The sequence below is a fragment of the Boeremia exigua genome (assembly GCF_020726555.1).
Source record: "Boeremia exigua strain MPI-SDFR-AT-0100 chromosome Unknown C7974scaffold_4, whole genome shotgun sequence".
NCBI classification, from domain to species: Eukaryota; Fungi; Ascomycota; class Dothideomycetes; order Pleosporales; family Didymellaceae; genus Boeremia; species Boeremia exigua.
Window position 1 is genome coordinate 1,241,507 of NW_025763521.1, and position 13,343 is coordinate 1,254,849.

The 13,343-nt window shown below is 50.4% G+C and overlaps 6 protein-coding genes across 6 annotated transcripts; 4 read left to right on the top strand and 2 right to left on the bottom strand.

The window, feature by feature from the left end:
- Positions 1–98: 98 nt before the first annotated feature.
- On the top strand, positions 99–2,595 carry C7974DRAFT_390341 (uncharacterized protein). Its single transcript, XM_046141458.1, has 2 exons — positions 99–1,942; positions 2,002–2,595. Exons 1-2 carry the CDS (start codon positions 152–154, stop codon positions 2,362–2,364), a joined length of 2,154 nt encoding a protein of 717 aa, XP_045999052.1. The 5' UTR covers positions 99–151; the 3' UTR covers positions 2,365–2,595.
- Positions 2,596–3,460: 865 nt separating this feature from the next.
- C7974DRAFT_332511 (chaperonin 10-like protein) lies at positions 3,461–5,243 on the top strand. The gene has a single exon (XM_046139116.1). It carries the CDS (start codon positions 3,959–3,961, stop codon positions 5,045–5,047), a length of 1,089 nt encoding a protein of 362 aa, XP_045999053.1. The 5' UTR covers positions 3,461–3,958; the 3' UTR covers positions 5,048–5,243.
- Positions 5,244–5,560: 317 nt separating this feature from the next.
- Positions 5,561–6,384, bottom strand: C7974DRAFT_422801 (aflatoxin biosynthesis ketoreductase nor-1; the record flags this gene model as incomplete). Its single annotated transcript, XM_046144348.1, has 1 exon — positions 5,561–6,384. One exon carries the CDS (start codon positions 6,382–6,384, stop codon positions 5,623–5,625), a length of 762 nt encoding a protein of 253 aa, XP_045999054.1. The 3' UTR covers positions 5,561–5,622.
- An 879-nt stretch (positions 6,385–7,263) lies between these two features.
- On the top strand, positions 7,264–9,811 carry C7974DRAFT_149089 (uncharacterized protein). The gene is made up of 4 exons (XM_046135731.1): positions 7,264–7,561; positions 7,615–8,122; positions 8,172–9,058; positions 9,145–9,811. The coding sequence occupies exons 1-4, from the start codon at positions 7,322–7,324 to the stop codon at positions 9,628–9,630; spliced, it is 2,121 nt and encodes a 706-aa protein (XP_045999055.1). The 5' UTR covers positions 7,264–7,321; the 3' UTR covers positions 9,631–9,811.
- C7974DRAFT_149110 (acetylcholinesterase precursor) lies at positions 9,580–11,723 on the top strand. The gene is made up of 2 exons (XM_046135732.1): positions 9,580–10,585; positions 10,633–11,723. The coding sequence occupies exons 1-2, from the start codon at positions 9,992–9,994 to the stop codon at positions 11,659–11,661; spliced, it is 1,623 nt and encodes a 540-aa protein (XP_045999056.1). The 5' UTR covers positions 9,580–9,991; the 3' UTR covers positions 11,662–11,723.
- Positions 11,723–13,105, bottom strand: C7974DRAFT_149113 (D-amino acid oxidase-like protein). Its single transcript, XM_046135733.1, has 4 exons — positions 13,000–13,105; positions 12,798–12,935; positions 12,649–12,746; positions 11,723–12,602 (listed from the first exon to the last, which is right to left on the bottom strand). Exons 1-4 carry the CDS (start codon positions 13,020–13,022, stop codon positions 11,785–11,787), a joined length of 1,077 nt encoding a protein of 358 aa, XP_045999057.1. The 5' UTR covers positions 13,023–13,105; the 3' UTR covers positions 11,723–11,784.
- Positions 13,106–13,343: the final 238 nt, after the last annotated feature.

Below are 13,343 nucleotides of genomic sequence, written 5' to 3' on the forward strand. Positions count from 1 at the left end.
GACACAACCTCGGGTCACACACATGATTCCGATTGGCGAGCTTAACATAAGACTCTTCGGGATCTCACAAAGATCCCTCGGAATCGATCCTTTCCTCGCTTCGAAATCTCAGCTTTTGACAATACGACCCGCCCAGTCAATATCGTAGCCGATGTCCTTGCTCGGATCTGACGTGCCTAATGCCCGTGGAAATGCAAGCAATCAAGTCACACCGGCGCCAAAACGCCGACGGCTGAATCTGGCTTGCAACTACTGCCGCAGCCGCAAGACCAGGTGTGATGAGCAGAAGCCCTCCTGCCACGCGTGTCTTGCAGCAGGACTGGTATGCGTGACTACGGACCCGAGGAGACCCCATCACCTTGTCGAACGCCGTGAAGCTGGCAAAGGACCCGACAGCCCCTCGGTATCTACGCACTCCGCAGATGCTCCAGCGCACCTCTTACAGCCTCGCACAGTGAGCAATTCATCGCCTGGAACTGCGCCTTTCGCAGTGCATGCTGATGATACTGACGAGGGTTCGCTCGCGCAGGTGGAAGAAGTACATGCATCAGCAGACGACAACCATGATCCCCACAACAATGCCACTGGTCGAAGATTCCGTGGTTTGTTACCAATATTCAAGCATGAAGTCAGCTCTACAAGCGTTGATGTTCTTACTGGCTGGCTTAATGTAGCCTCGTTCAGGCTAGGCCTTGGACATTGTTTCGCACCGAGGACTCCGCTCATGGTCGGACAGCATCACGATCCATTCCCTAGCACGGCTCCCTCACTTTCAAATCTTGTAGATACAGAGACCCGGATTTCACATTATTTCAAGAACGTTCATCCAGTGTACCCCGTTGTAAACAGAGACAACGTGTATACCGCGCTAGAAGAGATACGGACGCATGGAATCATGACGCTGGTGTCAACCCTAGACAGCCTCCCGCAGATTGTCGAAGCGCTGGTCGCCGTTGACATTGGTTCCAGCGGGATTCCGGAAGCTGATCCGGATCGCAAAGTATATGCGTTCGTGAAGGATCTACTGGGCAGGCTGATCGGACGTCCTACATTTCCCAACATCAAAGCCCTCTTCCTACTGGCACTCGATATGTACCATCATGACGATGTTGCTTCGGCATGGTCTACACTCACCCTATGTTGCTCCATGGCAATAGCCGTAGGACTTGGCAAATCGAGAAATCTCCTTGCAGCAGATTTGAGTTATAATCGAGAAGACGGGATGCGGACTTGGTGGTCGATCTTTGTCCTTGAAAATCTCATTTCTTTCGAAACGGGCCGGAAGTCTTCTCTTTGTTTTGAGGAGTACGCGGAAATGAGCTGCACAACAATAATGGACAACGCGGGTGTACACAATAACGAACCCTCCGCGCAAGAGCAAACAGAAGCCGCCAAATTCTTCAAGACAATCGTCGGCTTTGCAAAGGTCCTCGGTGAAATCGGGACGCGCTGCATCGACATCCGCGACCGAGAAGAAGCATCCGGCACTGCGCAAATTCAGCGCCTGGTCGCAGAAAAAGTCAAAATCACAGCAGAATGCTGCATTCAACTGATGCACTGGGCAGAAAGCCTACCAGATTACCTGCGCCCGGGCTCCGATTTGATCTACGAGCGTCGCACATTCGCCCACGCTGCTTTCATCTCACTCCACTACTACAACGCGCTGCTTGCGCTGCTCCGGAACTCCCTTCTCATCAGCGACACGGCGCACCAAGTCACTCAGGTAATTTCCAAGGATGAGCCCTGGGGCCACGTGATTCGTAACGGCCAGCCAATGGTAGCGAGTACTGCACGGAAGCTCATCAAGCTCTTCATCGACGCCGAGGAGAGCGAGGCTGCGCTCTTGGTGCCACACACAAACGCGGCCTTACATGCGCTGTACGTGCTAGCGGTGCATCTGATGAGGCACCCAGATACCATGCTGCGTAAGACTGATCTGGATGTGCGTTGAGACTTTTCTTCTTGTAACTCATGAAGCCGGCCGTTGCTGATCACAACCAGCTCATCCACCACGCGGCCCGCTTTGCAAAGAAACGGATGCGCACCGGGACCATCGCCATGGAAGCCCTTTGTTCCCTCCTCGGCACTCTCGACAACGCCCTCGAGCAGGGGCCCGACTCAAATCCCGCGCCCCGAACCGGCACCATATCACTGACTCTCCCACAGAATCAGTCAGAGAGCCACAGATCGCCACAGCCCCTCTCCCGGCTTTCTGCGGACGTCTCCATGGACCCGATTAGCTCGAGCGGCGAGCTGTTAGGCCGATATCTCGGCCCAGACGACTATGATAACACCGCCTTCTACTACGGAATGGACATAGGGACCTGGATCGGCCTGGACAGTGTAGTATGGGACGCAGGTTGACAGACAGCCCATCTTCCACGTCTCGGGCAAGATCACCAAACAGCACACACACATCAGCGTCCCCTTGACGACAGGGCTAAGGGAGTCTTCACCGCGACGCTCGTACAAATGAATGCTCGAATCAGCAAGTTGAAGAGGTATTTCCGGCGCGCTTGCGACCTCTGATAGGCTGGCGCAGTATGCGGCATGCTGGCTCGGCTGGACAGCTCCTGTCTACGCAGCTTGGGCAGGTCGGGCGCAGCCTTGTCAATCACGTGCGCCGCATGCAGGTAGTGTGCGACGCTGCATGCACAGCAGTCGCCGTACGTCGTCTGCAGGCGCTCGCGGTACGAGGCGGCCAAGGTCGACTCACTCAGGCGCGACTTTTTTGTGGGTGACGAGCTGCGCGAGCCATCGTCGGCGACGCGCTTGCGGTGTGACGATATACAAGGTGGTCTTTAGGTCAGACAGCATGAAATGATCAAGGCAGGAGTCCTTGGGACAGCTTCAAAAAGCCTTACTTGAGACTCTACCCGAACAATCAGCGTTTTTCATGCATTTCTATCAAGAGCTCGGTACGTAGACCTCGACCTCGGTGCGGTACAAATCTTACAAGACTTGGTGGACGGTGTCATACCATCACTACAAATCTCGATCAGATTCACAAAATGCGTATTTTCAGGGTTCAATATCAACATTGCCACTCAACGCTTGCGAGAATCGACGAGAGAGAGGGTATAAGAGTATCTAAGAGACCTCTTCTGCAGATTGACCTCCAGAATAGCACTCACTTTCGTCACAGAGGTTGCAATTTGAAACCTGCTGAGCAGTCACCTCCGAAGATCCGTGCTAAAATTGGTCAGGTGTACTGGATTCATCAATAGTAGCTTTTTTAGAGACAAGCGGGGACGGCTACATGTGCTAAACACATCAACGCACTGTAAGAAGTATACTATTTCCTAACCGGGTAAAGGCAATTGCAAGCTACGAGAACCGTATGTCTGACGATTTCACTCACTAAAGCAGTGTAACAAAGGACGAAACGTGGAACTCATGAATCCAGTTCTTGGGGGAAATTGGTCCAGGTGAACAGTGGAGACCTACTCCATCGGAATCGGTTATTCCAATGATCGGGAGGATCAGTGGCTCGAAAATACACCTGAAAGTCTTGTCTGAAAGGCAAAGCTAGTGATTGCTTGGGTATAGGTAGGTGCTATGATAAGGGTCTCGAGCGGCCGGCCCCACTTTTAGGTCGCTAGTGTCCCAATCGGGGAGAAACATACACCTTCGGGGTGACTGTTGCTCCGTCTCCAGCCTAATGTATCTGGCATCCTGTAGGTGAGTGCTTGTAGAAACCCAGTTCTGTTTACCTAGGTAGGAATCAAGGAACTCAGTCGCGCAAAGACTCAGGGAGGCGGCGGACAAATATCTCGCATGTTCACTAATCTTTCGGTTCCGACATCATGGACGAATTCCAAAGCCAGACCGAGAACGTATCGATGACACACCTTGGTTGTCGCATGCTTTTTGCTCGCTGCCAGACCTGAGAGCAACAATCGCTATTTGACCTCTTGCGAGTAAAGCCCAACTCTCGTCTTCATCAAGTCTACGCATCATGAAAGCACTCATCACTACGAACAGTCTTTACTCCAGAGTCGCGAGCCTGACTCTCGGGAAAAACCTTACCGCGACCAGGGCCCAATGGAAAGAGATCTCAGTACCCGAGATCTCAGATAACGAGATTCTTGTGAAAGTACACGCCGTGGCATTGAACGCGACCGACTATAAGCATATCGACGCTATCTCTCCTCCCAACTGCATTGTCGGCTGCGACTATGCTGGCGAGGTTTCTAAAGTGGGAAAAGGTGTAGCCACGCTCTGGAAAGTCGGAGACAGAGTAGCTGGTGCCGTCCATGGAGGCCTGTACGCGGATCGAGGCTCATTCGCCGAGTTTCTAAAGATCGATGGTGATCTTGCCTGGAAGGTTCCCGACACGATCAATAACGCTGCTGCAACTACATACGGTGTATCGGCTGTTACGGCAGTGCTGGCTCTATGTGGTCGTCTCGGCTTTCCTCACATCGAGACACTGCTGGAGCCAAATGATAAGGACAAGAAGGAGGCTCAAACCATTTTCGTGTATGCCGGTTCAACTTCCGCTGGTCTCTCGACTATCCAGCTGGCTAAAGCCTTTGGATGCAAAGTTGTCGCAACGGCTTCGCCGCATTCTTTCGACCTGGTTAAGAGCTATGGTGCAGACGCTGTCTTCAACTACCGAGATGCGAATGTTGGTGCTGAGATTTCAAACCTCTTCCCTAACATCAAGATCGCAGTCGATTGTTTCTCGGAGGGCAAGTCAACAAAGATCTGTGATACTGTCATTGGAAAGAATGGTGGCCAAGTAATAACTCTACTGCCCTCCTCGAAATCGACCACACCGGCAATCAAGCACGAGCTCATCATGGCATATACTTTATTTGGCCACGAATTCCAGTGGCTGCCGCCTATTGGACCGAAGTTCCCCGCAAAGCCGTCTGATCGTGATTTACTGGTCCGGTTCTATGCAGCCTTGCCACGACTAACGAATCTATTAAAGCCTCTTCCTATCACGCGAGAGATTGGCGGTATTGATGCTATACTTCCTGGGTTGCAAAAGTTGCGCGAACAAAAGGTGTCCGGGAGCAAGTTGGTGATTGAGTTATAGCTGTGCTTTCGAGTAATCATGGGCGACGCGGACCCAGTATCAAATTTCCTTTCCACCTACCTTGACATATAATGTTCCTTTCCTCCGCACATTGTGTTCTACAATGGCCCAATAACTCCGAATCGATCCTTTTGTTGACGTACACTAAACCCATTACATAATCAAGGCATGCAATCGTGGATCCTTACTGATGAGCTCTATTGTCATTTTCTCGACTGTTGTATTACGGTATCTCAATGCCGGTTTAGTCGATATTGATTGCTGAAAAACACTACTTCGTCATCACTAGAGGCACTCAGGTGTGGTAGTTAATTGTCCATGTCTTGTGGTTGTGTGGTCGCTGCTGTCTTTGCAGTATTCATCCCCTTGACCCCTTGAACAAGATTTGAAGGGCAATCAGCGATCAGTCACTCGGTCGACGAAAAGTTTAGAACTACAATGCATTCAAAGGTTACTTAGTTACGTTATGAATACAATCGCGATGTAGATTATCGAGATTCTATTGTCCTAGGTAGTAATGCAAAGTACTTCATAGACCGTTGATGTTCCATCCCCCAATTCCCGGGCGCTGTATCCTACCAGGGCAGTGTCGTACCATCGTAATTCTGGAAAGTACCACTGATATCCCTAGAGGCAGAGTCGAGGGTATTCAGAATGCCAGCGATACTGACGTCGACAGTGATAGCACCCATCGCCGCAGCTGTTTCAGGCGAGCCCATCATGCTCGACGCCATGTCTGTCAGAACCAGGCCAGGATGAGTTACATACGATGTCAACCAAGCCTCCTCATAATGGAGTCGTCTAACCAGCCAGTTCAACGCAGCCTTGCTTGCGCCGTAGGGGCTCAACACAGCCGGAAGCCCGGCAAGTGCTTCTTGGGCTCCCATGCTACCAATAATAGTTGAAATCGCCAGAAAGGTAGGGTTCCCGCTTTTGCTCGCTTGAAGTAGTGGCTTCACAGCTTGGAAAAGAATCAGAGGACCGATTGCATTTGTGTTGAAGTGGTCACGAAGACTCTCGCTTGACGTTTCTGCAACCGATGTGCCGGAGTGGGCGACGCCTGCATTCGCGATAACAAAGTCAAGGGATGTGATGCCGTACTCCGAACTGAGCTGGGACACGGCTTCTTTGGCATCTGTCTCGGATTGAGAGTCAAGCTTGACAATCACGACTTTGGAGCCAGCTGCCACTGGCAGGCTGCTCAAAACGGATGCTGACGCAGTGGTATCTCGAACACCAGCAACGACGGTCGTGTTAGGTCTTTGCAGAAGCTTCTCAGTGAGACCTTTGCCAATGCCACGGTTGGCTCCTGTAATAAGATAGGTGGTGGAAGGCATGATCTGAGCTGCTGGTATGCAGATTTGTTGATCGTGAAGAGATAAAGAGTAGATGTGAGAGATGCTGAGTTGCAGTATGTGTCTAACACTTCGTGCTTTATATTTATAGCACTTTGGCCCTTTGTTTGAATCCTCAATAACAAGCAGCTGCCTCTTCTCCAGGACCGCTGACGTCCAGATTTTGGTCCGGGGACCGATTAGTGATCGCAACTTGATCGAGTTTTTATTACATCTCAGGAGATTGTTAAGCACAACACCCACTTGTGTACAGACTAATCTGTTCAGTGGGTTCCAGTCGCCTAGCACACAATCAGACCATACACTTCGTATTATGTCGGCCAAGGATGCTTGAGCTGGGCTATGATCGCACCAAGGGAATGTATGCCGGCAGCTACCCACGCTAGTCTTCCTCGTTCACAATCCAGAAACCGTGGCTATGAAATATTCGTCCAAGACCTCTGAGTGATTTAACCATGTGTTCTGCTCTTTCCAGATATCCCCAGCCCAGTACTCAATTGCCACTGCCATTATCTGGAGATTACTGACATTTCTCCGTGAAACGTATGAACATGTGGGTTTTCCAGAGCATTGGTCATCACAGAAGCAATGAATAATAATCATGGCGGATGTGCAGGTTGCTTAATCTTAATTGAGCGGTAAACGGCAGAGAGCGTTACCTTAGTTTCAGATGTGAAGCATTTTGACAGCCCTCTGGCTCCCGGGACCCAAAAAAAAGTCGGATTGTGTCATTGGTTGTTCGACGAACGGCTGTTAGCAAGCGATCACGAATGCAGACATTCTTATCGATAGCGGCTAGTGCGTGCACGGCTCCGAACATCAACCTAGGCGAAACTAGCCTAGAGGATCTGTTGCGACTCACTGCCACAGGCTTGCGTGAGCATCTAGTCGACAAGCCGCATCTCTTTTTGTCGCTGATATGAATCATGGCCGCCCTGCAAAAAGGATCCGGCAAGCTTGCGAGCCATGCCGACGCAAGAAGAGCAAGTGCTCTGGAGAGAGGCCGACTTGCGGCACCTGCTGGAGGCTTGAACAGCACTGCGTATACTATGGCGAACCTTTGCACCCGTTTCATCACCCTGTTGGAGCTATTCAAAACGTCTTCACAGTCTCGGGTTCTCCGAATTCTGTGCAAATAGCGAATGATGGGCGCAACTTGGTATTCATTGGTACCCGCCTTGATTAGGTCCGGCACAAGCTGATACTTGGTAGGATGATCGCATGGTAACACTTGAATCCACTGTAACCAGAATTCTCGATACACTTCAGTCGACTGAAGTTGTCGGTCGGACGCAAACCCAGAATCCATCTACGGTGTATGCGAATAATACGCATAATGGCTCTGAAAGCGCTGATGTGCCACCCCTTACGGTGATGCTCAATGGTGGAGCAGATTCAGAGCAAGTCAGACGGCTCAGGAAAGATGAAATCAAAGAACTCGGTGAGACGTACTTGATGTTCTGCGCTAACCAGCCACTGCCTCTATTTCCTATGGAGAACTTTCTCGAGTCGCTATTCGATAGGGATGATTCGACGTTGTCTGCGATCATCGCGAATGCCCTTCGATACTCCCGAGGTGTCGCCAGTGACACTGTTGGCCAAGGAGATCGCGCCCTCAGGGACTCTGCGCATCTGTTAGCTATGAAACAGATCGGTCAAGGCAAAGTCGACATCTCAACCTTGCAAACGTTGTGTCTTATCGTCTTCTATGATCATTCAAGTGGGTTCGCATACTCCTAATGTTGATACACGCAGCCTGATGATCTTAGGTGGTAGCCCGACAACAGCTTCCTCTATACTAGCTCTCACATCGATGCTGGCCCAAAACGTGGATTTTCGGGCAACATCTTCAGCTCCCGATAATTCGGTCCGAGAAGAAACCAGATGTTGCTACTGGAGCATTACTTTACTCCGAAACCTATTCGGTCTAGTCTCGCCATTGAGTAACATCTTAGACTCGGCAGCCCTACCTTTTCCCTCGAGCTGTTTCATGCCAACCAGATCCGCTCTTCGCCCTGGCTTTAGAGAAGCCTATGAACAGTCGCAGGGCGATAATGGAGTCATGATATTTGTCTTGGAGATGAGCAAAGCATGGGGCAAGGTGATGGCTTACGTCAGAGCCTGTCTGGCGTTCACATCTGACGTGTCCCCATGGTTAACCACCTCCAGATACGCAGCGGCTATGGCAGATGTGATGAGCATTGAGACTCGTTTACAGCCATTGCACAGATACAATCATATTGCATTCCGCGACCTGACCCTCCACGACCTTGAAGAAAGTCGCGAGTACTGGGCGCCATGGCTCCTCAGTCGCTTTCTTTATCATACTATGATATGCCTGCTCAATCATCCTCTTATGGTAACGCTACAGCTTCAGGCCAACGGCAATGACTCCGAACTGTTTCGAGAGCAATCGTCCTTCTACGTCGCACGCCATGTACGCTGGCTTTTGCACTTCATTGCGTTCATTGAGGCACGATGCTTCCGCGTTACAGACCCGATATTGGGCTACTGCGCCGCTGTCGTTGCAACCATTGAATCTCAGCTCGCGTACTCCGTCGATGAGGCCGCCGCACAAAAGAAACAACGCAACATCGAAAGCTGTCGGCGCTTTATACGCAGTCTTGCGCCGTCTTTTGCGTCAATGACTGACTTGGTGAGTGAACGATGTTTGTTTGCGCTCTTCGTGCTGTTTCGATTGATTAAGTCGAACGAAGATCAAAAAGCTCACGTGTTGTCAAGGACAAGAAGTTGGGCGATCTGAGCCAGGTCATCTCGACTACGTACGCATCCAATCTTAGTAGATCTGGAAGTGTGGCTGTTGATCTATCACGACTCAGAAATATCTTGGACATCTGTCCACCATACTGCGACAATGCTACTATCGGGATCTGTGACGCGCAAACGACTCCCCGGACGATAGAAGCGGACACAAGCCCGTCGCACTGGGTTCATTTGTCTAGAAGACCTTCTATCGACCAGCCCGACGACAATGGGTCGCTTGCTCAAGATGAGGAGATTTCACAAGCGGCTCCTCAGAGATCTGTGTTACTGCCCCTCAATGAGCTGAACGAAGCACCGATACCGTCCGCTCCTCTTTCGCAGAGCCCATCCGTAGCAGTTCCTCCTGGACTTCCTGCGGACTTATTTTTCAACGGGATCTCGCAGAATGCATTTAGCTGGTGGGATGCGTTCGATGCGTATGATCCCGATTGCCCAAGCTTCTGAGTCTTGAGCTTTTGAAATCATACAGGTTGTCGAGATTCGGTTCTGTCCAATCTCAGACCAGACCGCGATAGGTCTAATGACTCGGATTACCGATGGTGTGTGCCGCACCAGGCCTAAGCCGGGCTAGCCGGATAGATCCGACGGATGCGATAGCGAATCACTCAAACGCCGAACGTACGTAAGTGACGGCTCGTTCAGGTGACGAATCGGTAGATCATAGTCTTGCGTTTGTCGCGGCAGTGGATCCTCAGCCAAGTATATTGCTCTTACTTGTTCAGATCTCTGTCGCAGGACCTGACCACGTTATCGCTTTCATTTGACATACAGAGGATTCCAGACATACTCTTTTTCCACCATCACCATGCCAGGACCTTCAGTGCAACTCGCTCAGGGAGTCGCCGTGGGTACGACACTTGACGAAGAATATCCTCGCGCAGTTGAAGCTTTCAGAGGAATTCCGTATGCATTACCACCGACAGGCGAGCTGCGGTTTCGACCACCAGTCAAAGTGCCGAAAGGGAACGAGAGAATCGACGCAACAAAATTCGGATATAGAGCTCCGGCTCAGCAATTCATCAAGTGTGGACCAACATTGGAGGAAAGCGAAGATTGTTTAACTGTGAATGTGTTTCGGCAAGCACAACATAGTGGCTCATCTCCACTTCCAGTAGCAGTCTACATCCACGGAGGAGCTTTCAATCGTGGCACTGCTGCCGGTCACAACACAGCTTCAATGGTGGGATTTTCGGAGCTTCCGTTCATTGGCGTATCCTTCGGATATCGGATAGGAGCTCTAGGTTTTCTGCCCTCGCGATTGAGCGCTTTGGAAGGGGCGCTCAACTTGGGCCTGAAGGACCAGATCTACCTGCTGGACTGGGTCGAGGAAAACATTCATCATTTTGGAGGTGATAAAAACAACGTGACCCTCGTTGGGCTTTCGGCCGGAGCACACTCCGTAAGCCTGCAGTTCCTCCCCTCAACAACGAGCTGACTTTGCTACAGATTGGGCATCATCTGTTAAACTACGAGGAAAGCAGACCACCCAAGTTCCATCGTGTCATCATTGAATCTGGCGCACCGACATCTCGTGCTGTGCGACAACCAGATGCAGACATTCACGAGCAGCAGTTCAAGGACTTCTTGGAAGCAGTTGACACCCCTGCATCTTTACACGATTCTGAAGTTTTCAGCTACCTTCGCAGCCTTCCAACGGAAACTATTGCTCAAGCACAAACTAAGGTTTTTCAAAAGTATAACCCCAGTCTTCGCTGGGCCTTTCAACCAGTGATCGATAAAGAAGTCATCCGTGGCAGACCAATCGATGCCTGGCGAACAGGTAGATGGCACAAAATGCCGATCATGACTGGATTCCAAGGCAACGAAGGTTCGCTTTACGTGAATAAGAAGATGTCGACTTCATCAGAATTCTCGGATTTCTGGAGAATGCTGCTGCCGCAGTTGAGCGATGATGAAGTGCAAGCGATTGATCAACTTTACCCTGATCCGGAAAAGGTTCCCGAGTCTATTTACAAGGAAACGAGGCTCGATCATGGCGTGGGAGCACAGTACAAGCGGATCGAAGCAGCATATGCGCACTATGCGTATGTAGCCCCAGTTCGCCAAACCGCCTTCTTTGCCAGCCAAGACACCTCTGTGTATTTATACCACTGGGCCTTGAAAAGAAACATCGTCGAGGGAGCGCGTCACGCTGACAACATGTTCTTCGAAATGAGGGATCCTGAAATCTGCGCTCTTGCGCCAAGTTTGGATGAATTGTCTGGTACACTGCACGCGTACATCACCAGCTTCATCTGCACCGGTTCTCCAAATACGCTTGGCGGTACTTATAGCGCACGGCCAGTTTGGAGTTCGTATAATAAACAGGACCCAAAATTGATGATCTTCGGGAAAGACAACACGCAGTTCATGGGAGGTAAGGATATCGGAGAGCCGGCAGTTCTTGTGGCGGACGAATTTGGAAGGGAGGAGTCTGAGTTTTGGTGGTCCAAGGTCGAGCTATCTCAGCAGTGAGTCTAATTAGGTTCACGCGATCGAATTCTCGAGAACTTCAATTGGATGATCTTCATCTCCTCATGTTTGGTACTCGACAACTCACCTAACTACTAGTTGTTTTGTTCGAAAGTATTTCAGTATCTACAGTTTCGCTTGTGCCGGTATACTTTCGACAAGTTTTACGACCTCTTCCGCACAACCAAACGATCCTTGGTATCCCCAGCCTGCGTGCCCGTAGTTATGCACGACCCAAACACCATCAATCTTCTCTTTCTCAAGTCGAACGCCTCCCTCTCTCCCCGGTCTTAGTCCAACACCATGGCGAATAACATCGAGATGCTCAATGCCCTTGCCATTCGTAAGCTCAGGGACAATGTTTACAGCTCGCTTCATGATCTGTTCTGCGGTCTTGGGATCTGGCTGACTCTCCCAACTGCCGACTTGTACAGTGCCTCCAAGGATGGTACCTCCGCCATTCGCCCGGGTCATGATGTAACAAGCATGGCCGTCGCCTTCGTCTGTTCCAGACTGTACGACCATGCGCGGAGCTACGTTCCTCACGACGACTACTTGGCCGCGGACGGGGTACATAGTTTGGTCCATCACACCTCCCAGCTTCAAAGATGAAAGCCCAGTGGCATTGACTATGACGTGGGGTCTGAACTTCTCTTCTTCTAGGTAGTGTAGCTCTGAGATGTGAGTAAGGTTCTTCCGGTGGAAGGTAACGCCGTTCGCTCTGCATTGTCCAATGAGCCATGGTAGGTAAAGAGCGGTATTTATGCACACTGATCCAAATTCAGAGGCGGAGGCGATTCCCGACGGTAGTTCTTCAGGGTTCAAGTCTTTGTAGTTATCCACGACGTCGGTGTACCAAGGATCCTTTTTGAAGACATTGCTAAATAACGAATCTTCTTCCTCAAGCGTTCTTACATCTTTCTCCCGACGATACAGACGGCAATCTGGACTGTTTAGAAATTTTGAAATCACGCTGCAATCAAGACTCACTTTGAAAATGGATGCCAGCCTCTGGCACGGATGCTGCAAGATGTTTCAGATAAGGCCATGATCGAGTTTCCCAGCGATTGTTCGCTTTGGATGCCATGCTATAAGGACAAGTCAGCCAGGAGATTTGAGTGTCTTGATTGCCAACTTACGGCATAAAGTTTGCACCAGCCCATGGAGATGCGTATTCTATGTCATAGTCGCCGGGCATATGCTTGGCGACAACAGTAACGACATTCGATCTGTCTTTTGACAAGAGATACGCCGAGGTGAGCCCAGAGACTCCCGCACTTGAGATTCAAATGTCAGCTACCTGAGAGTAAATCTGCCATGTCCACTGTTTTGGAAACATACCCGATCACAATAATGTTAGGCATCGCGGTTTTCGACTCAAAGGTGAAGAATTTAGTTCGCAAAATGTAACAGCAGTTGAGTTATGTGCGAAATATCTATGAACACTGGCGTTCGCACTTTAGATTCAGATGGTGTACAGCGAAGGTGCGATTACTTTACCGAATGTAGGTACGCTTGCGGAAGCTGCCGTCGGATGAATCACATCGAGTCATGTTACCTATTACACATCGTGTCACGCAATGCATGAGACACCTCAGGCAAAGTTTGCCGTCACTTCTCAGAGAATCACAGATTAGATAAGCATACCGCAAAGCGCACTTGAAAGATAGATAGAGTCGAATTGT